This window comes from Neofelis nebulosa, chromosome 12 (assembly GCF_028018385.1).
Source record: "Neofelis nebulosa isolate mNeoNeb1 chromosome 12, mNeoNeb1.pri, whole genome shotgun sequence".
Taxonomy (NCBI): Eukaryota; Metazoa; Chordata; class Mammalia; order Carnivora; family Felidae; genus Neofelis; species Neofelis nebulosa.
The window spans coordinates 84,529,279-84,552,048 of NC_080793.1; the positions used below are offsets into that span (position 1 = coordinate 84,529,279).

The 22,770-nt window shown below is 37.2% G+C and overlaps 1 protein-coding gene across 2 annotated transcripts in view; it reads right to left on the minus strand.

Moving 5' to 3' along the window:
- Positions 1-22,770, minus strand: part of LOC131490794 (zinc-regulated GTPase metalloprotein activator 1B) — a 52,159-nt gene that overhangs the window by 16,877 nt on the left and 12,512 nt on the right. For both annotated transcript variants that reach the window (XM_058693254.1, XM_058693253.1), the window contains 4 exons: positions 11,181-11,240; positions 9,556-9,593; positions 4,657-4,703; positions 2,827-2,913 (listed from right to left, as the gene is read on the minus strand). In XM_058693254.1, the coding sequence (XP_058549237.1) occupies positions 2,827-2,913; positions 4,657-4,703; positions 9,556-9,593; positions 11,181-11,240 (232 nt within the window). The remainder of the gene's footprint in view (positions 1-2,826; positions 2,914-4,656; positions 4,704-9,555; positions 9,594-11,180; positions 11,241-22,770) is intronic.

Consider the following 22,770-nt stretch of genomic DNA (forward strand, 5'->3'; position numbering starts at 1 on the left):
ATGATACACAAAAATCTACTGCACAGCTGAAAAACCAGGGGCTACTTAGTGAATTATAAAGAGACCCTTATAAATGATTGAGAAAAATTATTCATACATAGCCAGTACTTCTAACGGTCTCAAAATGAGCGGACCAATCACGATTTTCACCGATGCTCAATTTTCCACAAGCACACGCTGTGCAAATGGCTCCACACGCGCTGGAAATCAAAACCTGGCTGCGAGGGGCTGTGACCCCAGGCCATCCTCGGGATCCACAGTGACGCCAAGTCACACAACCGGGTTCGTTCACAGGCTAGTCTCTCTGGTTCCCTAACTAGAAACTCTACCCACTCCGCCGGTCCTTCCCCTTCGGATGCTACGATGATGAGGTAAGATCCCCTCGCTAAGGGAAAACGTTCAACCAAAATGCTCGCTAAGTCCCTCTCAGAGCACTGTCCACCTGACCCATCTGTCTTTATCCCATCGCCTCCACTGCCCTCAGCGCTACTTGCTTAACACACGTGCCTTCTGTTCTGAGGCAGGTCTCTCTCTCTGCCATGTCACGAAGTTCTCCATCTTCTCTCTATAACCTTGTGGCCACTTCCTCTCAAATATGTCCACTTTCTTCCAACTTCCCAAACTAACGCCCCATCAGCTGCCAGTCTGCGAGGTACAATGGAGAGTCAAAAGCCAAAAGGGCTGTAACCCACCAAAGCACTTTGTCCAAATTCTTTTCCGGGACTGCCGTACAGGGCTGGCTGGCAACAAGGCTGACGGTCAACACTGCTGATGTTAGAAACCCAGCTTTAAAAGTCAACATGGGGACAGAAAAGCCCGGTAGTAATAATCCTTCCTTTGCTGCCAAAAATGTTTGCTGCACAATTTATGTTCTCCTTTCCAGCAACCACAATGATGCAGAGGATTTTGAAAAGAGAAACAAATTTAGGAGACCAGTGTCAAAAGGAGTCAAGGAAGCAATCTCCATTCACTGCCTTCATCGTTCTAGACTTTTCAAAAATATCAACCACTTTTCTATTTCTTTCATAATGTTACTCACTGCAACTTGAAATTATTATGTAAACTAGGAAAAAAATCTACACTCTGATAATAGTAGCTAACGGAGCACTTACTGTGTGTCAGGTGCTGTGCAAAGTTTTCCAACACTGTCTCATGTAACATTTAAACGAAACTTAATGAAATAGGTATTATTCCTGTTTTAGAGATGAGACTTAAGAATACGGCAGGAAACAGACCAATGAGTAGAACCCAACCCGATTCCAAAGTCCATCATCTTAAACGCTATGCATCACTACCTGCCATCCACCTGGAGGCATTATTACAGTTTTTTATAGTAAAGACTCAGAGGATATTAATATTAAAATAATATAAAATATGCAGAAAATATTAATTTCTTTCTTCTTCCATTATTTTATTTTTTTTTTAATTTTTTTAACATTTATTTATGTTTGAGACAGAGAGAGACAGAGCATGAGCAGAGGAGGGTCAGAGAGAGAGGGAGACACAGAATCCGAAACAGGTTCCAGGCTCTGAGCTGTCAGCCCAGAGCCCGATGCGGGGCTCAAACTCACGGACCGCGAGATCATGACCTGAGCCGAAGTCGGATGCCCAACCGACTGAGCCACCCAGGCGCCCCTCTTCTTCCATTATTAATCACTGCAGCCAATCTCCTCATGAGCCTTACCTTTACTGATTCCATTTATAACATACTATATGAATTGGTACTAACAGAATCAAAATCCAATCGATGTCAGCAGATTACATCCATTAAAGAGGACTAATAATAAAAGCTACTGAAAGTCTCTTTGCACAAGGCATTTATTAGGTCCAAAAAAAAATAATTCAAAGTCCCTGAACTCTAACCTCATTTGAAAAGTCCAAATGACTATTGGATCATTTCACACATATTTGAGTACCATTTGCATTGTCCTATGTTGACCAACCTTGGCCACGGACACTGAAGATGTTAAGACAAACTGGAAGACAGGCATGTTTAGTTGACAGCCAAGAAGACAAAGTCAGTGAGGGTTCAGGGAAATGAGACCACCTGAGTCAGACAAGACTTCATGGATAAGCAAGGGAGAAAAAAAGGGGAAACCAGGAGGACTCGAGACAATGGGTAACACTGCTTTAAAAAAAAAAAAAAAAAAAAAAAAGGAAGGGCGCCTGGGTGGCTCAGTAGGTCAAGCGGCTGACTTCAGCTCAGGTCATGATCTCGCCGTTCACGGGTTCGAGCCCCCGCACTGGGTTCTGTGCTGACAGCTCAGAGCCTGGAGCCTGCTTCGGATTCTGTGTCTGTCTCTCTTTGCCTCTCCCACTCTCATGCTCTGTCTCCCTCTCTCTCTCTGCCTCTCCCCTGTGCATGCTCTCTCTTTCTCTCAAAAATAAATTTAAAAAAACATTTAAAAAAATTTTAAAAAAAAAAGCAAAGAAAAACAGAGACAGTGAAGGAATTCAAGGATTGGCAGAGTGACAGTGAGAACATGTAAGAGTAAAGAAAGGATCTGGCAAGATACATCCATGGGAAAGTAAATCGTCCTGAGTAAAGTCAGAACTTCATTCAGGGAAAGAGTCAAAGAGAAGACAGGAAAAGGAGGATGGAGTCAAAAGACCCTGAGTATCAGTCTATGAACTTTGAACTACACTCTGCAAACAATGGGGAGTAATTTTACATGCTACTAGTTACGTTACAGTCAATGAGTCAATAACAATATATGATTCAAACTCAACCTTGATCCTATGTATCTACAGGGCAATAGTTATAGTAAAAATATTTTGTATAGTACACTTTGGATTTGTAGGTAGTTAACACTTAAAATGTCATACCTAATGGTTGTTCTTAATTTCTTTAAATCCTCTTCTGAAATCAAGTCTGTTTTATTAATGATGATAATATCTGCCAAAGCAACTTGCCTAAATTAGCAAACAAAGAACAGATGTCAAAAGAGAAATGTTAAGAAATTGAAAACAGAAAGCCCTTTCAGATCAAATATTCGTTAAGAACTATATAGTACTCTATATAGTAACTGAATTTACTCCTAACCTATTGATCATTCTTCAAATGAATAAATGTATCCATCACTATATAAATTCAGGATTCTCATTTATTCATTCAAAAAATCTTTACTAAGTGCTCTCACGTGTGACTCTGAAACTACAAATATAAGTCCCCAAAAGTATGCAATCAAGGATGATTTTCAACTCATAATTTTCTTTGTAAAGAAATGTATACAATTCAGATATTCAATATGGTAAAACATGGACAGTCTACTGACTCAAATATTCCATGTAACAGTTACCATGATTTTCAAAGAAACAGAAGACATTCACTTAACATTAACACTAAACAGTTTTTTTAAAACTACTCTTCAGGAGATACAACAGGATCCTGAGCAAATATCTTCTTCATCATTACAAATATGTATTTTCTCTGTAAAACAGATACACAGAAATTCAAGTTAAAGAATCCCATTGGCAAAATGCTAGAGAACAAAATAGCTTACTATAATCAGAAGTAGCAGAACTGAGGATTCTTTAAACTGTCCTCAATTCTTCAGCAAGTTTTAATCACTATAATATTTTTTCCCAATTCGAGTTTCATGCTACTTGAAGACACAGCCAATTGTTTCAAAAAACATCGTCAAATTCTCAAAAATAAACTAACTTCAATTCACTGAAAAAAGCAAGTTTCAACAGTATGTACATCACAATTCCATTTTTGTTTAAGTGTTCTATGAATAAAGATTTAATGTGGACGTCTCAAAAGACAAACAGTTACAATCTTTAAATTGGAGGCCTTCTACGTTTAACTTTATTTTGGCTTTTATGACACTTCACTATTTCCTACCTGGCTTATTTACACTTGCTATAATACACATATTTTAGCAAGGAAAACGGTTACAAAAATGTTTGTTCAGTCTAACCTGAATCACACCTATACACCAAATGCAGTGTTTAGGCAGGATTACAGAACCACAGAGTACCATATTCCAAAACGACAGGGAATGAACTGCCTGCTTACAGTCTATTAGTGATGTCTGCCTCACCCTAGCAAATCTCAGGGAGCCCCTCTCTTAAACTCAGCAGCCCACTTAGCAGCTATGGTCTATCCCAGAGTCTTTTTCCCGTTAGCAAGAATATGCTTAGGGGAGGCAACCTAATTTAAATATTTCTAAGTCTAAAGACAAGCCAATTAGGAACATACAGCTGTTTAAATAAAAAAAAGTTCTAAATGCCAATTGAAACTATTCCCATATCTGTCCCTCTGTTGTTGTTGTAACAGTAAACATGTGACTCAGATGAATTACTATTAAAGACCGTAGTAAGTCAGCCAGCTCTTTTCTCCACAATCATTTTCGATCCCCATGAAATTGTAAAAGAACAACAAAAACAGTTTTAAATGTTCCCTTTTCCCTAGCTCCTGTCAAAGAACTGCTGTGCCCAATACTCATTTTATGCTACAATAAAAAAAAAAGTCTTAAACAAAATTTTAGTCATTAGACCATTATAAATAGTTAGCAATAATTCAATTATAGGAAAAAAGATAACAAATTTGCCTTGACTATGTTTTTATATTTCTTAGTCTGGTTTTGGTTTTCATAATAATTTTCTCTCCTCAATCAGCCAGGAATCAATATATACTTTAAATATGAATACCTAGAAGCTTCATTGATAAGGCCATCAGGTTTTTCTTCTTCTAAATGCTAAACAAAAACAAAGTTTGAAAAAAGTTACTGAGGTATAACACAAATTCTAATGTCAACACAAAGAATTTTACTTTGGCGAATCCCTTCTTGCTTCTAATGCAGACTTCAGCAAGTTCTATGACTAAATGACACAAATGCAGAATTAACTTCTCTAACTGAAAGCATTTTACTCCCCATTTGTGTTATCCTATAGTAAACCTGAGGGGGGTTCTTTTGGGAGGGGACAGGACTTAAATTTTGTTCCCCTGACATCTCCTTTTTCAAAGGAAAACCCTCCAGATTTAAATCATGTCAATAAAAACAAAGAACGTTACAGTTCAAATTTTAGGCATTTTCTTTTTTATAAAACTGTTTTTGTTCTAAATAGTCTTTATTATTTATATTTTTTAAAAAAGAGATAACTACTGAAATAACACTTTCTTAAAATCTAATATACTTCCCTCCATTCCAATCCCACACCCCATCCCCCCCGGCCGAATCGTACACAATATGGGCTCAGCACTGGGCCCTTCATATTCCCTAGAAACAAAAAAGCTGTGGGAAGGACACAGCCCCAGTTCTAGCCTAAAGACAGTTTCTCATTTACAGAAACCCACACCTGAGTGATCTGGCCCCACAGTTTAAACATCTTTTGCTGACTTCTGCAGAGTCAAGCTAGCTCAAAAAAAAATCTTTTGACCTTGACTTAGGAGCCCACCAGATAGTTTTCATCACTGTGGAAGCAGTTACTATTTTTCCATAATCCTACTTAAAACCCTAAAGGCATCAATGCCGTAAGGTTCATCTCTGCAAAATGTTCTACCTTCATTATTTTAACCCTCAACAGATTCTCCTTCTCACAATAAGAAGCTGCCTACTGAGGTCGGAAGCAATTTGATTATATTAATGTTCTTTGTATTTGAAATCAAACTTCACAAATTCTTACCTTCTTTTACATACTCTCACTCATCCTTCATAATAATCATAGAAAATGGCTATTCTACTCCTTTTATAAAAGAAGAGACTAAATTTACTACCGTCACTGTCACAGGATACCCTATTATAGGGATATTTTTCAAAAATTGAAAACATGCTCAATAGAAGTAAACTGAACATAATTTTACAAACTTGTGAAAGCTTTTCATGTCATATGAAATCAATCTTGTATACAGATGTTACATAAATGTTAATCGCATAAGAGAATACTCATAAAGACCACCTAAAAATTACATTCAAAATTATATTTTTATCATCATTATTATTATTAAAATACTGTATCAAAAACTGTTCCTTGACAAGAGACAAAGTTTACTATTTTTGCTAATCACTCCTGGCCTAAGGCTACTGCATCCTGTTATCACGTCCTGTAGAGAACGAGGCTGCTACCATTCCGGAAACAGCATCAGGCTCAACAATCATTTGTTGAATGAATTCTAGTTAACACTTCCTATTTGCTGACAAGGATACGTGGATGCTGTTATTTGAAATATTATATAATGTGCAGCAACAATTCCCTTTCTATTCAGCAAAATCTATTTAACAAAGGCATCTGTTTCTGAAAGATCCTGGAATAGTCTAGTTCTTTCCAAAATTTGAAATGTTTTTCAAAATATTGTAGTGTTGACCTTTTAGAAGATTTACATATGAGTTTGGGGCTATATGGCTGTAAGCTGGTGGGATATAAAAAAAGATATGGCAGGAAAAGGACGAGATTTTGTTTTCGAATTTCCATACCTAAATAGAACCAACAGTGGTTTCTCAAAGTTACCCGGGTTTTTAATGCATTTACTTCTCCAAAAGATTAGAAATCAACACTCAAAGCTAAGTAACATTTTACTACCTTCTGGCAGCCAAGAAGTTACCAAATATAATAACACATTAAAATCCCCCAAATACATACAGGCCAATATATACAACTCTGTTACGAATAAGACATGTAATCCTCACAAATAATTACAGAAAAAGAGATAGAAGCCCTGTCCTATGCCTATGTGAACCCAAACATGAAGAAATAATAAATGCACGTTAACATTTATTTTCTCAAGGTACCAGCTCAACATTTCCCCTATGCAACTTCCTACCTTCCCAAGCCCAACTTTGCAAAAACGCTAAAACAGTGTCTGTTATTCAAAAGGACATTCTCCAATACTGGCCCTTCAGTCGGATGACTTCCATTTATAGAGTTACAAAATGGGAATTTTGATATTCTATTCTACCTGTACAGGCAAAGAAGGAAAATATTTGTAAAAGATTTTTTCAAAAATTTTATAATGTGTGTATGTGTGTGTGTGTGTATCTGTTTGAATGTATGTATACACAACCCCAAAGGATTCCTCATGTCTGCTTAGAGACTATGGCTTTTGCTTATATATTTAAAAAGATAAAAACGATTTGGGTACTAATTAATCTAACACACCCAAAAATTTAGGCTTCAGCCCTCCAACTTAGCATATGGGAAGACAGAAGGAAACCCTCTGAGATCACCATTGTAGACACTATTTCAATAAGGGCCACAGAATGTCCTTCTCTGCAGAAATAGAAACAAACTGGACCAAAAGAGAGAGAAAGACAGGGGGAAAACGCTGTTGTTGACCAAAGTGGAAATAAAGGTGGTGTCAAAGATGTCACATGACATTTAGGAAAAGCAGCGGCAGCCATCTCTTTCCAGTGGACTGATTATAGATCTAACACTATCTCAGCTTTTAAAAAATGATTATTGCATAATGTCAGTCTATTTATTTTTCCAGTCTTTTCCAAGCCCAACTGTTTTCTGACTCAATTGTTTCAACAGCTAGTGCAATATAACAGAAGAGCCAAAAAGAAACCTCTCGCTTGACCTTTTCTGTGTAACTTCATTCATTGATTCTATTGCATTAAATGCTGTCACGTTTGTAGAACTGAGAAGAACAATGTTGGTAGCCCCAGTGTCAAGTCCTGAGAATAGAGAGCTGTCATTTGAAGTTGTCCAATTCTTTGCCCATGATTAAAAAATGAATATTTCAGATCAATGGGTGACAATCCCATTAGAGTGATAGCCCATGATATCAATTACCACTTCAGTTTCAATTTGGCTGCCTGGCCACAGGGTACCATTTCTCAGCTTTACTTGTGATGGGCTGGCTCTGTGAAGCATGACACCTTAAATTGCTGCCCATTATCCAAGTGTCATTACTTGTACTGCCTCAGAATTCTCTGAATCACAAGCAGCTACTGAGGTCAAGCTTTGCAACCAGAGGAATTGGACAAGTGGGCAAATTCCTTATATAAAAGAAAAGTTATTTATCTGGCATCTGACTTAGAAAATCTAAAGTTTCCATTATCCTGACAGTATGTCAGTTTTGTGTAGGTATATTGATTTAATAATTTAAGAGGTTTTATCAAGGTGGCAGGAGGTTAAACGTTTACTGTGTTTGCATTATTCAGAATGTTGCTTTGTTTATTTGGCCTCAATTCAGCTGATAATGGATTCTTTTTAAGTCCTCTGCACATCTAAATATACACATAAAAGTATTCTTATAGTCATAAATATATAGAGTTTTATTCTGGGTATGACACTTTAAGTCTATCAAAAATAAAATAAAAAATAAAATATCTTAAGCTGCTATACCAATTTATCTGAAATTTGGTAACTAAGGTGCATAAAAGATGAATTCAAACATGACTAGAATAAACATTTAGAATAAAGAATTTGATTTCTTTTGCTTCCTCCATAGACATTTTGTTAGAAAAATCCTAATTTCGGAATAGATGGAATTTTTCTGAGTAAAATTGTAATATTCAGAATGTTTCTGTGATTCTTAAGACTATTAATCAATTTGGGCTTAAAATCTACAAAGAAATGATCTCCCAAACATCTCAAAATAGGGTCCAATATATTGTGGAGTAGAATACAAAATGGACTTGAATTTTTAAATATTACATTAAACTTCTAAGAAATGATTACTTCAGGTGCTATCCATATTCCCACATCGGGACCAGGAGAAGGACAATGTCATTGTATTTTGCCTTTAGCAGTATTTCACTTGGAAAGTTGAGAAATACTGTTTTATTTTATGTAACATGTTCTACAAATCCAACTAGCTGCATTTGATGAATTGAAGCCCACTCAAATGCATGTGAGGAACTTGGTAGTTAGGAAAACTTCACGGGAAGATGCCGTGTAAAGGAGTTTCTCTTTGCGACACCTATGGATAAACCCCTGATTTCTTCAAAATAAAGTAAACCGACTATTTTTTAAAACTCAGATTATTTCCAGTTTGTGTCTGATAGCAGTTGACCGAGAGAAAAAAGTTCTCATAGGCTTTAGCAAGCTGAATTTCTTCCATCAAAGAACTTTGGACAGAAGTTCTTACTTGCCAACATTGGGGGTGAATCCCACTGAAGAAGTTTACGTACCGAAATGGCCCTGTAGTATCCTTATTGCAAAACATTACACTTTCAACTTTTATCACATCAAGCCAGAGTAATAGAAAATGAATATTTAATTTAAAAACACAACTGGGGAGGCTGGCGGTTCAGTTAAGCGTCCGACTTCGGCTCAAGTCATAATCTCACGGTTCGTGAGCTCGAGCCCCACAACAGGCTTTCTTCTGACAGCTCAGAGCCTAGAGCCGGCTTAGGATTCTGTGTCCCCTTCTCTCTCTGCCCCTCCCTGACTCACACTCACTCTCTCTCTCAAAAATAAGTAAACATTTTTTAAAAAGACATAATAATTAAAAGACTCATGAATTTCATCTATTATTCAAGATAGTTTAAAAAAACCCCTTTTTTCTTAAATGTTAAACAAAAATGTAGAGAAAACAATATAATCATCCCCGTATACCTAGCTTTTAACAAATTATTAGCAACTCACAGCAATCTTTCAACTTACTTTTAATCCATATTTTGAATCCACCACAGTTATGATACCTACAAAGGAATTATCTCTTTTAATCACCTTTATACGTGAGAATGAAAATCATAACTAACCTGTTTCAGTTTGCAAATGTTACTCAATGAAATAAAGTTTTGGCTTTTCTCTTGCCAATGCTTCAATGTAAGTCAATCCTACCATTTCAAATATGTACTGAGTGCCTAGCACCACTTTAAGGCATCAGAGGTTACAAAATAAATTTTTTAAATGAAATAAGCAAATAAGAAAGTAAGATTTCTATGGCCTTTAAAAAACTTACAATTCAAAACATGATGAGATAAATTCCATAATATAAAGTGGAATGTGAGAAATTACACAAGAAAGGTTATTGCCAGTGTGTATTCATATAATCAAAATCAAGACTTTTCTTAACATTTAAATAACTCCTTGAAACTGAGATGTCTTAAGATATCTCATTCCTAGCAATCTGCACCAATTCTAACTCACACAAATGTTTTCCATAACATGAACCTAAGTTTCCAAATGGTCAATTAGTCTGGCAATCTCTGAATTTATATGCCAAATAATTTTTTCAAATGATACCAGCAGAAGGAGTCTGATGCTGCCTAGGGAATCCAACCATCTATGTGCCATATATATTAGAGCCAAATGACTGGAGACAGTCTTAAATTTCACTGTTTGGCCTATGGAAGACCTGGTTTAAAGAAAGGTCAAGGGTGGGCAGGGCACATAGTTACTTAATTCAGAAAGTTTCTAATATGTCTTAAATGAAGCCTCCAAATAAAACTGCCTAAAAGTGTAAAGGTAAATGAAGTAAGGGGTGAAGGGCTTGCTTAATTCTTAAAGAAAAAAATGAAAGCAGAGATATGATTCTCATACTGTATATTTTAATTAAACAACAAAAAAAACCCTCTCTAACATACTAAGTATGTAAACCAATAGGACATAAGAAACCTACATGGTATTCCTTTTTAAGTTTATTTTGAGAGAGAAGGCAAGCAAGGGAAGGACAGAGACAGAAGGAGAGGGAGAATACCGAGCAGGTTCCATGCTGTCAGCTCAGAGCCCGACTTGGGGCTTGATCTCAGGAACTGTGAGATCATGACCTGAGCTGAAACCAAGAGTCAGAAGCTAAATTGACTTTACCCACCCAGGCGCCCGAATAAACCTACACAGTATTTTAAAAGGAAAACCTTAGTGGACGCACTAAATTGGGAGTTAGTGATAAGATGTGACATCCAGTTACACCACTGTCTGGGCCTTTGGAATCTGTATGAACAAAGGCTTACTTAACTAACTAAACGAGTTTAAAAGTAACAGTGTGGGCACCTGGATGGCTCAGTCCGTGGAATGTCCAACTCTTGATTTTGGCTCAAACCATGATCCCAGGGTCATGAGATAGAGTCCCATGCTGGGCTCAGCGCTGAGTGTGGAGCCTGCGTAAGATATTCTCTCTCTCTCTCTCTCTCTGTCCCCCTCTGTCCCCTCCCTCGCTTGCACATGCTCTTTTTCTCAAAAAAAAAAAAAAAAGTAACAATGCAAGGAATTAAAAATATGAACAAAAATAATCTTAACCATAACATTTTACCTAAAAACAAAAGAATATTTGCTTTTCCACTTACCATCAAGATAAATGTCGACCCCTAATTCAGCATCAACCCAAAACATAGAGGCTACAGCACCTGAAAAATATATATAATATTCATCAAATAAAAATATTTCTTCAAACCAAGGAACACTATTCTATCCATGCTATTTTAATTTATCCAAACAGAATTAGCAGGCGAACACATATACAAATTAAGTATCTGTTTCCAAACTTCTTATGGGAATTACAATGATAGAATCTTTTTCTTATTTATACTCATTTCTTCCCCTCTCCTTTTTCCTCCAAAAGAATGAATGAATGAATGAATGAAAGGGGAAAAAAAAAGAAAAAGAAAAACAGACCAGCTCTTCTCACATACAAACCCAACACCAAGCTTCTATCAATGCATTATAATTTACCAACAGATACGAACAAATAACTTGGGCAGTATGGATATGTGCACCTAGGATTTAATTTTATTTTTTCTCTCAAATGTAATAATCATACAGTTCACAAATAATGAAATCTCTCTCTTAAGGCAAGCAAAACAAAACACAGATAATTCCAAAGCCACTTGTCCAAAACAGAGAAAAACCTACAAGTCGTGTAGAAGAAAAAGAACGGAAGGTAAACCTAGATACTCTATGGCATTACTAACAAAACCTTACACGAGTTAATATGGATATAAAATTTGAAGCTGAGGAAAAATAACCACGCGGCCAGATTAGCAGGCCACAACACAGGAAAAAGAAAACTGACAGTAAAGAAAGTATTTGATTTTTCAAAGCATCAAAGGCGCAGTTAGCGACAGGGCTGTCTAAAAGAATGAGTGCCGGGAGAAAACAAGGGTAACTGAACTCATTCCAGTGTCTGAAGCTGTCCACCTACCCTGAGGAGACGTGGTCCCCCAAGCATCACTCTGTGTCAACAGTGAAATACCTGTCAGCTGTTTACAGTGATTACTCATGCAAGATATAGCAAGGGCCACAAGATCTAATGGTTTCCTGATACCTATTGATTTTTTCCCAAAAACTTAATAGTTTTCCAATTTGACTGAAATAGGATTTGTGAGTAACAGGGGCGAATCAATGCCTGTTCTTTTCAAGGAAATTACTTTCCCATGACAATTATTTAGCTTAGAACTGGAGAGTGTCACTCTCCTAAACGGGGAAACAACTGAATTGCCAATAAGAATTTTCTTCAATTACTTGGCTAACAACATGATTTTAATTAACGAGGGAGAAGAGAGTAAATCTCCCGTGAGTATCATTACTCCAAACAGTAAGTCATAAAAAAAACTCTTAATTTTTTTCACTCAGTAAAATTCCAGTGTTCGCAAGTCATTTTGTTGCTGTTGTTTTTTGTTTTTTGTTTTTTTTAACTCATGGATTACTATTCAGATAGCTTGAAAGTCCTACACAGGTGACGTGTGTAGTATTAAGTTGAATTACAAGAGTGCATCAGAGCTTTTTTCCTATATCTGACGTGCACCTCTGGTGACAATGATCGGGCTACCCAAGAAAGTTCTATTTAAAATTTAGATGCAGCTGTTTAGCAAGAGGAGCAAAGATGAGAGAGTAAGTTAATCAGTGGTTCCAAACCCAGGGTGGTTTTTCCCCCCAGGGAATATTTAATTATGTCTGGAGATATTTTTAATGGTCTCAACTAGGGGAATAAGAATGGCATTTAGTGGGGAGAAGCCAGGGATGCTATTAAACACCCTACAATGAAGAAAAACAAAAACAAAAACAAAAACAAAGGAAAATATTCCACAAGATGCACAAGACAATCCCCTACAAAAAAGAACTAACCAACCCAAATGTCATTTGCGCCAAGGCTAAGAAACCCTGTGCTAGGGGCGCCTGGGTGGCGCAGTCGGTTAAGCGTCCGACTTCAGCCAGGTCACGATCTCGCGGTCCGTGAGTTCGAGCCCCGCGTCAGGCTCTGGGCTGATGGCTCGGAGCCTGGAGCCTGTTTCCGATTCTGTGTCTCCCTCTCTCTCTGCCCCTCCCCCGTTCACGCTCTGTCTCTCTCTGTCCCCAAAAAAAAAAAAAAAAAAAAAAAGTTGAAAAAAAGAAGAAACCCTGTGCTAGATCACAGAATCTCCTTTATTCAAAACCTAATACAACAAAAATTTTAATTCATAAAATTTAAAAAGCCAAATTATATCAGCAACAACCAAATATACAACCTCCGGCGATAAATTTTGAAGAGTGACAGTCGAAATAAGAAACAGAAAGCCCTATGTGATTTGTGATAATTCTTAATTCTACCCCCACCCTCAACCAGTAACCGGTTGTGGGGAAATAGTTTCTAAAATCCAAATACTTACCAGAAACAGCTTTCGAAATGGCAAGAAGGGAAATGAGCAAGGGTTAAGGGAAAAGTCAACAACCCGGGGTAAAAGTTTCTAACCATTTCCACGTTTGTGGAGGAGGGGAACACTTTCTAGGGCTCAGAACAAAATGAACTGGAAGGTCTGAAGCTGAGGACGTACCCACAGCACAAGGTATGGAATATATCTTCATGAGTGGCTGGAGTAAATCCAAGAAGGGAACACTTGGTATTTATGAGAGGAGAGCCCAAATGTCCTACTGCCCATCTGGCTCTCAGTCACCCCCTTTCCTCTGCCTTCTCTTCACTGCTCCCGGCAGTACCCAGCATTCAAACTGAGGCCCAGAAAAAACACAAGTATAGGTGAGATGGGTAGGATATTAAAAATAATTCATCAACACCATATGTAAGACTGAATTTCTCTGAGCCTCCTACATCAAGCACCAACACGCTTCAAAAAACAATGCACACATATTACAGCTTTGAAGAAATAGAAAAGGAAAAAAAAATTGAAGAAATGAATAAGGCATAGAAATGGCAAAGAACCCATTCTGGAAGGAAACATAACCCAAGAAGCCAAAGAAAATTCTCGAAGGCTTATACATAATAAAGAACTTAAATGCAACCAATTAAAAACAAGCTCTAAAAGGCAAGATAAAGTAGAATATGAAAAGGTAGTTGGTAGTGCTAAAGAAATAAACATACAGGGATGCCTGGATGGCTCAGTCGATTGAGCTTCAGCTCAAGTCATGATCTCACAGTTCATGGGTTCGAGCCCCACGTCAGGCTCTGTGCTGACAGCTCGGAGCCTGGAGCCTGCTTCTGATTCTGTGTCTCCCTCTCTCTCTCTCTGCCCCTCCTCCACTCACGCTCTCTCTCTCTCTCTCTCAAAAATATATGGACATTAAAAAAAAAAGAAAAAAGAAACAGCCAGTAAACATATCATTAACTAATTAATTCTTTTAAAACATCAAGGAACAGAACAAACCCTGGTGGAAACAGAATTACTGGCAAAAAGGAACATTCAAGATGACTGAAGTAATGCAGAGGAAACAGACAAAACAATTAGAAGATAAAAGATCTGGAGAACAAAAGAAAATTCAGGATAAGGAAAATGTTCCTAAATGAAGAAATAAACCTATGGATTAAAGAGGATACTGTAATCCAAGAAAAACTGATAATGAATGAAATGTAGATATACCTTGATTATATTACTGACCTTCCAAAATAAAGGAAAAAAACTGTCGGGCATTTTAGATGAAAAAGCAAGTTACTTTCAAGGAGGCAGACAAAAACTAGACTTTTCTACAGTAGCATTCAATGCCCCAATATAGTAGAATAATGAGGACAAAGCTCTAATCAAAGTGTTCCCTAAGGCTATTAACCCTGCCAAGTTGTTTTTCAAGAACGAAAACATCAGGTAGCTATACTCAAACACTGAAGGAAACAAGAGCATTAAAACTCAAAAAATACGTCACTCACAAATCCTTCCTGATGAAATAAGAAAGGAGAACCAGCCCATCAAAAGTACTAAGAGATCAAGGAGCAGTGTCTGCAAAGTTCTGAGAGAAGGAATTTTTATACCTCTCCAAGTAATCCTCCAAGTATAAAAATAAAAGATAAGCACTCTCAAGCAAGTATGCAAGAACTCAAGGCATACAGCATTTATATTATAGCATGAAAAGATTACCCGAGCATGAAACTCAGTCAATCAAGAGATTTCTCCAACTCAGGAATGGAGAAGCCACAGTACTGGTAATGAGGACTAAAACTGTTCAATATAGAACTAAATAAAGTATGACAAGATGTAAATGTTAGGAATCTTGACAACACAGCACAGAATACAATCTACCAAAGCCAGCAGATGGGAGTAAGTAGAAGTGTTAACTTCCTAATCTTTTAGGTCAGGGAATCAAGAAATACTCTGAATTGACACACGTAGTTTAAAACCTAACTTGTCCCATTAGTTTATGCCTTTTCTAACCTTTTTTTCCCTTAACTCCTATCCCTCACAGTGAAAAAACATTTTTCTGCTACTTCAGAAATTCATTTCTTTCACATTCTTTTTTTCAATTATATAGTATTTTGCTTCTACCCATCTTTTATTAAGCAATTTATTAGATAATGCATCTTAATGATATCAATAGCTGATCTATGGAGTATCGAATATGTGCTAGACACAGGTGGTTTATGTACATAATACACATATTTTTTTAATAGAGGTAAAATGGTATGTTACCTTGTATTAGTTCCAGGTGTATGGCATAACAACTCGGTATCTGTATACATTACAAAGTGATCACCACAGTAAATCAAGGTACCATCCAACACCATATAATTGACTCTCTTCATTCATTTCAGCCCCCTAAACCCTTTCCCCTCTGATAACCATCCATCTGTTCCTGTGTCTATAGTTTTGTTTTGTTTGTTCATTTATTTTGTTTCTTAGGTTCCACATATAAATGAAATCTAATTTATTTCACTTAGCATAATACACTTAAGGTCCAACCATGTTGTTACAAAAGACAAGACCATCATACATTTTATATATATATATATATATATATATATATATATATACACACACACACACACACACACACACGAGACATATATATACATATCATCTGTATCCATTCATCCATCAATGGACACTTAGGTTGTTTCCATATCCTGGCTATTGTAAATAATGCTACAATGAACATAGGGGCACAGGTATCTTTTCAAATTAGTGTTTTCATTTTCCTCAGAAAAACACCCAGAAGTCAAACAGCTGGTTCACATGGTAGTTCTATTTTTAATTTTTTGAGAAACCGCCATACTGTTCTCCATAGTGGCTGCACTAATTTGCATTCCCGCCAACAGTGTAGGAGGGTTCCCTTTTCTTCACATCCTTTCCAACACTGATTTCTTGTCGATTTGATATTAGCCATTCTAACAGGTGTGAGGTGGTATCACATTGAGTGTTTGATTTGCATTTCCTTGATTATTAACGATGTTGAGGATCTTTCCAGGTGCCTGTTGGCCATCTGTTTATCTTCTTTGGAAAAATGTCTATTTAGATCCTCTGCCTACATTTCAATCAGATTGCTTGGTTTTTTGCTACTGAGCTCTTTGTACATTTTGGATATTTATTGACTTGGAGACAATATTTGCAACTCCTATATGTGATAAGGGGTTAATATCTAAATTGCCTTTACATTTTATTGATGGTTTCCTTTGCTGCACCAATGCCTTTTAGTTTGATCTAGTCCACTTACTTGATTTTTGTTTTTGTTGCCTTTGCTTTTGGACTCAGATTCAAAAAATTCAATGCCAAGTCTGATGTCAAGGAGCTAACCACCTGTTTTTCTTCTAGGAGTTTTATGGTTGCAGGTCTTACATTCAAGTCTTTCATCCATTATGAGTTAATTTTTGTGTATGATGTAAGACAGTAGTCTAGTTTCATTCTTTTCATGTGGCTGTCCAGTGTCTCCAGGACCATTTACTGAAGACACTGTCTTTTCTTCATTGTATATTCTTGTCTCCTTTTTCATAGACTAATTGGCCATATCAGCATGGGTTCTTATCTGGGTTCTTTATTCGGTTTCATTGACCCATGTGTCTGTTTTTATGCCATATCACACTGTTTTCATACAAAAGCTTTGTAGTAGTACAGTTTGAAGTCTGGGGCTGTGACATTTCCCATTTGTTCTTCTTTCTTAAGACTGCTTTGGCTGTTTAGAGTCTTCTGCGAATCCACAAACTTTAGAATTACTTGTTCTAGAGGCACATGGCTGGCTCAGTTTGTGGGGCGTGTGACTCTTGACCTTGGGGTTATGTGTTCAAGCCCCACAATGGGTAGAGATTACTTAAAAATAAAATCTTTTACAACAAGAATTTTTTGTTCTAGATGCCACTAGAATTTTGATTGAGTTTGCACTGAATATGTATATTGCTTGGGGTAGTAGGGACATTTTAACAGTATTAATTCATCCCAACATGAGCACGGAATAACTTGCCACTTATGTGTGACTTCTTTAACTTCCTTCATCAATGTCCTACAGTTTTCAAGGTACAGGTCTTTCACCTCCTTGGTTAAATTTATTCCTAGGTATTTTATTTTTATGCAAATTGTTTTGTTAGGCTTTTTGCAAAGATTGTTTCCTTAATTTCTCTGATAGTTCATTATTTGAGTATAGCAATGCAACAGATTTCTGTATACTGATTTTGTATACTACGGCATGACAGTTCATTTATTCTCACAGGTTTTTTGGGGGGGGCAGTCTTTAGGGTTTTCTGTATATAGTATCATCTGCAAACAGTGATAGTTTTATTTCTTTCCTTCCAATGTGGATGACTTTATCTTTTTTTCTTGGGTAATTGCTATGGGTAGGCCTTCTCATACTTACTGAATAAAATTAACACGAGTGGGCATCCTTATTTTGTTCCTGATTTTAGAGCATACAATTGAGTATGGGTTTGTCATATATGGCCTTTATTATATTGAAGTACATTCTATCTTTAAGAGTTTTTATCATAAATGGAAGTTCAATCTTATCAAAGGTTTTTTCTGCATTTATTGAGATGATCACATGATTATTATCCTTCATTTTGTTATGTGGTGCATCACACCAATGATGTGCAGATGTTAAAACATACTTGCATTCCTGGAATAAATCCCATTGATCATGATCAATGATCCTTTTAATATATTGTTGAATTTGATTTGCGAATATTTTGTTGGGAATTTTTACATCTCTGTTTATCAGTGATACCAGCATATAATTTTTCTTTTCTTCTCTTTTTTGTGGTGTCCTTGTCTGGTTTTGGTATCAGGGTAATGTTGGCCTCATAAATGAGTTTGGAAGCATTCTTTCCTCTTCAATATTTTGGAAGTTTGAGAAGAATAGGTATTACATGTTTTTTAAATGTTTGGTAGAAGTCACCAAAGAAGATGTCTGGTGCGGGAGGTGTTTGATTACAGATTCAATCTCCTTACTGGTAATCCATCTATTCAGATTTTCTACGTCTTCATGGAAGACAGAAGGTCTCAAAAGATTGTATGGTACTAGGAATTAACCTATTTCATTATCATAGTAGTCTCTCAATTCTCAATTTTTGAGGCATATGTCAACTTCTCCTCTTTCGTTTCTGATTTTTATCTTTTCAAAGAACCAGCTCTTACTTTCATTGATCTTTTCTATTGCTGTTTTTTTTTTTTGTCTTGACTTCATATATTTCTGCTCTCAATCTTAATTCTTTCATTTTACTACGAGATTCATTTGTTCTTCTTTTTCTAGTTCCCTTAGATAGGGTGTCTTTTTATGAACTTGTCCCTTAGAACTGCTTTTGCTGCAGCCTACGATTTTGGATTGTTTTATTTCTATTTTCATTTGTGTCAAGGTATTTTTTTATATCCCCTTTGATTTTTTTCATTGACCCACTGGTTACAACAGTTGCATGTTATTTAAATTCCACATATTTATTATTTTTCCAGTTTTCTCCATGTAATTGACTTTTTTCATACCAGTGTCATTAAGGACTATGACCAGTGTCTACACCTGATATGACGTCAATCTTCTTAAATTTACTGAGACTTGTTTTGTGGTCTAGTGTATGATCCTAGAGAATGTTTCATACACAGAGAATAATGTGTATTCTGCTATTTGGGGATGGTATGCTTTGTATACAATTACCCTTAAACAATGCAGGGGTTGGGGCAGTGACCTCCCATGCAGTCAAAAATCCACATATAACCTCTGACTTTCCAAAAACTTAACTGCTAATACCCTACTGTTAGCCAGAAGCCATACTGATAATATAAAGTCAACTGATACATATTATGTATGTTGTATATATTATATATTGTATTTTTACAATGAACTAAATTAGAGAAAATATTACTAAGAAAATCATAAGGAATAGAAAATACATTTTATAGTATTATACTACAAAACATCTGCATGTAAGTGGACCCACAGAGCTCCAACCCATGTTGTTCAAGGATCAACTGTATACCTATTAAGACCATTTGGTCTCATGTGTTGTTTAAGGCCGGTACTTTCTTATTGGTTTTCTATCTGGATAACCTATCCATTGATGTAAATGGAGTATTAAAGTCTCCTACTACTGTATTGCTTTCCATTTCCCCCTTTAAGTCTGTAACATTTGCTTTATATATGTAGGAATTCCTATGTTGAGTGCGTAAATATTTTCAAATGTCGTATCCTCTTGTTGGATTGATGCTTTGTCATTGTGTAATGTCCTTTATCTTTTATTACAGACTTGTTTTCAAGTCTTTTTTGTCTGATATAAGTAGAGCCACACCAGTTTTCATTTGCATTTGCATGGAGTATCTTCTTCTACAACCTTCACTTTCAGTCTGTGTGTATTAGATCTGAAGTGAATCTCTTGTAGGCAGTAATATACAAACGAATCTTTTTTTTAATCTATTCAACTACTGTACATCTTTGGATTGGAGACTGTATCCCTTTAAATTTAAAGGAATTATTGATACGCATGTACTTCTTACCATTTTGTTCATTATTTTCTGGCTGGTTTTGTAGTCCCTCTCTCTTCATCTCTTGCTGTCTTCCCTTGCAGTTTGATGCCTTTCTTCAGTGCAATGTTTAGATTCCTTTCTCATTATATTTTCAGTATCTCTCATAGGTTTTTGCTTTGTAGTTACCATGAGGTTCACATGACAACCTATATATATACATGTCTATTTCAAGTTGATAGCAACTTACAGTTGAACGTAGTGTGAAAACTCTACATTTTTGCTCCCCCATTTTGTTTCTGTTGTCCACATTTTGTTTTTGATGTCGTATTTTACATCTCTTTACTGTGTGTCCCTTAGGTATTGTTGTTATACTTAATTTTACTACTTTTGTCTTTTAGCCTTCATAGTAAGTTTATAAGTGGTTAATCCACCACCTTTACTACATATCTGCCTTTACCAGCAAGATTTTTACTTTTGTATGTTTTGTTAATAGTACCTTTTCAGCTTAAAGAAGTTCCTTTATCATGTCTGTAAGGCCAGTTTAGTGGTGAACTCCTTTAACTTTTGTTGTCTAGAAACCTCTCCTTCAATTCTGAATGATAACCCTGGCAGGTAGAATACTCTTGGTTGGAAGTTTTTTCCTTTCAGCACTTTGAATATATCATGCCACCATGGCATGCAAAGCTTCATCTAAAATCACAGCTGATAGTGATTTGAGGATTCCCTTGAACTTAACAACTTGTTTTTCTCATGCTACTTTTAAGATCCTCTCTTTAATTTTTGACATTTTAATGATGTCTCTTGATGTGGATGCCTTTCAGTTCATCTTATTTGGAACTCTGTGCTTCTGGGACCTCAATGTCTGTTTCCTTCCCCAGGTTAGGGAAGCTTTCTGCCTCTTTCATTCTATTTTCCTTTGGGATCCCTATAACATGAATGTTATTCCACTTCACGTTGTCCCATAGGCTCTTAAGCTATCTTCGTTAATTTTTCATTGTTGTTGTTATTTTGTTTTGGCTGAGTTCCACTGCCCTGGCTTCCATGTCACCAATCTATTCTGCTTTATTTATTCTGATGCTGAACCCTTCTAATATATTTTGCTATGCAGTTACTGTATTCTTCAGCTCTGCAACTTGTGTTTGGTACTTCCTTACATTTTCTATCTCTTTGTTTAAGTCTGTGTTCAACCATTCTTCTGACTCTGGTAAGCATCTTTATAACCATTATCTGGAACTCTTTATCAGATAGGTTACTTCTCTCCACTTCATTAAGGTCTTTTGTCTGAGGTTTTGTCTCATTCTTTTGTTTGGAAAATATTCCTGTCTCCTCATTTTACTTGACTCTCTGTGTTTGTCTCTAGGTATTGAGCAAAGCATCCACCTCTCTCAGTCTGGAAGGAGTGTCCTTCCAAAGGAGATAAACCTTATTGTTCAACCTTGCCCTAGCTCTTGGTTGTCTCTCTGAAACATTGTGATTACTAAATTAGCCTGATTGATTCTGGATAGATCCCAGTTGCTGAGGGTGTGTCAAGACCCACTAGTGTTCCAAAGGGAGTGATCTCAGCACCCAGTTTCAGGTTGATTGGAAAACAGATCCTCGGGGGGACCTTTTGGAGTATGCAACTATAAACCCTGTTGACCTCCAGGCCCAGAGATCTGGAGGTGTCCCCTAAGTCCAGCTGCAAAAATCAGGGCTTCAGACAAGTGTACAAGCTTTTTGGAGGTGCCAGCAAGCTATGGTGTGATCAGAGGAGAGATCAAAGATAGTGTCTACCTGCCTACATTCCCTGAGAGCACCTTTGAAGCCTACCTCTCAGGGTGAAGCTCCAGGACAAATAGATGAGCCTTTTCCAGAGGCAGACTAGTGGTGTGTTTTAGCCTGCTACCTACACAGTGCCTTGGGTATGGTAGCCTTTCTATTACAGTCCCATGGGGCCCAGAAACTCAAGTCCCTCTGGCCACCAGGGCCAGGTGATCAAGGGGCATTCCCAGTGTGGACTGCACTCAAAGGCAGACTTTAGCAAGGCTGCCAGAGTGCTGAGGGTGGGGCACACTCCTGCTTTAGGGATGCAGGAGGAGAACAGTGGGGGCAGGATACACCCAAGGCTTTAGTGAGGCAGGGTGACGGCTGGGGGTGGGGCACACTCGTGGTTTAGGGAGGCTGTGTCCGCAGTACCTGACTGAATTGGCAGAGTGAAAGGAGAGTGCAAAAATGGTGCTCACGACACCTCTGTCCCCAAAGAAAGTCCCAACTGATCCTAGTTCCTCCCGCAAACACTTCTGTATTAACAAATGAATCTCCTTCACACATAATCCAGTCACTTCTCAAACTGCTGCGTTTGCACTGGGTCCAGTCCCAAGATGAATGTACTTGTGTGTAAGTACCTCCAAAGGAGTATCTCAGATTCCCCACAGCCCCCCAGGTCCACTGTACACAAACCCCTTTGTTTCCAAATCCATTTTGGGGGCCTTGTCTCTCTAATGCAGGTTCCAAGGGTTGACATACCCAAACTGGGGCATAAACCCATCCCTCCTCAGGTAAAGACTCCAGACCTGTGAAACCTTCCTCTCTTGTGGGTCACTGTACCAGGGTGAAGATTTTGACAAGATCATCTCTCTGCCTCTACTCCCCATTTCAATGTGGCCCTTCCATTCCTTGTTGTAAAGGGAATTCTTCACCTAGCTTTCAGTTCTTTCTGAGCAGGAAGTAGTCCACAAGTAGCTGCGGATCTGGTGTGTCTGTGGAAGGAGGGGAAGTTCAGGGTGTTCCTAAGCTTCCATCTTGAACTGCCTCCAAGTTCTTTTCT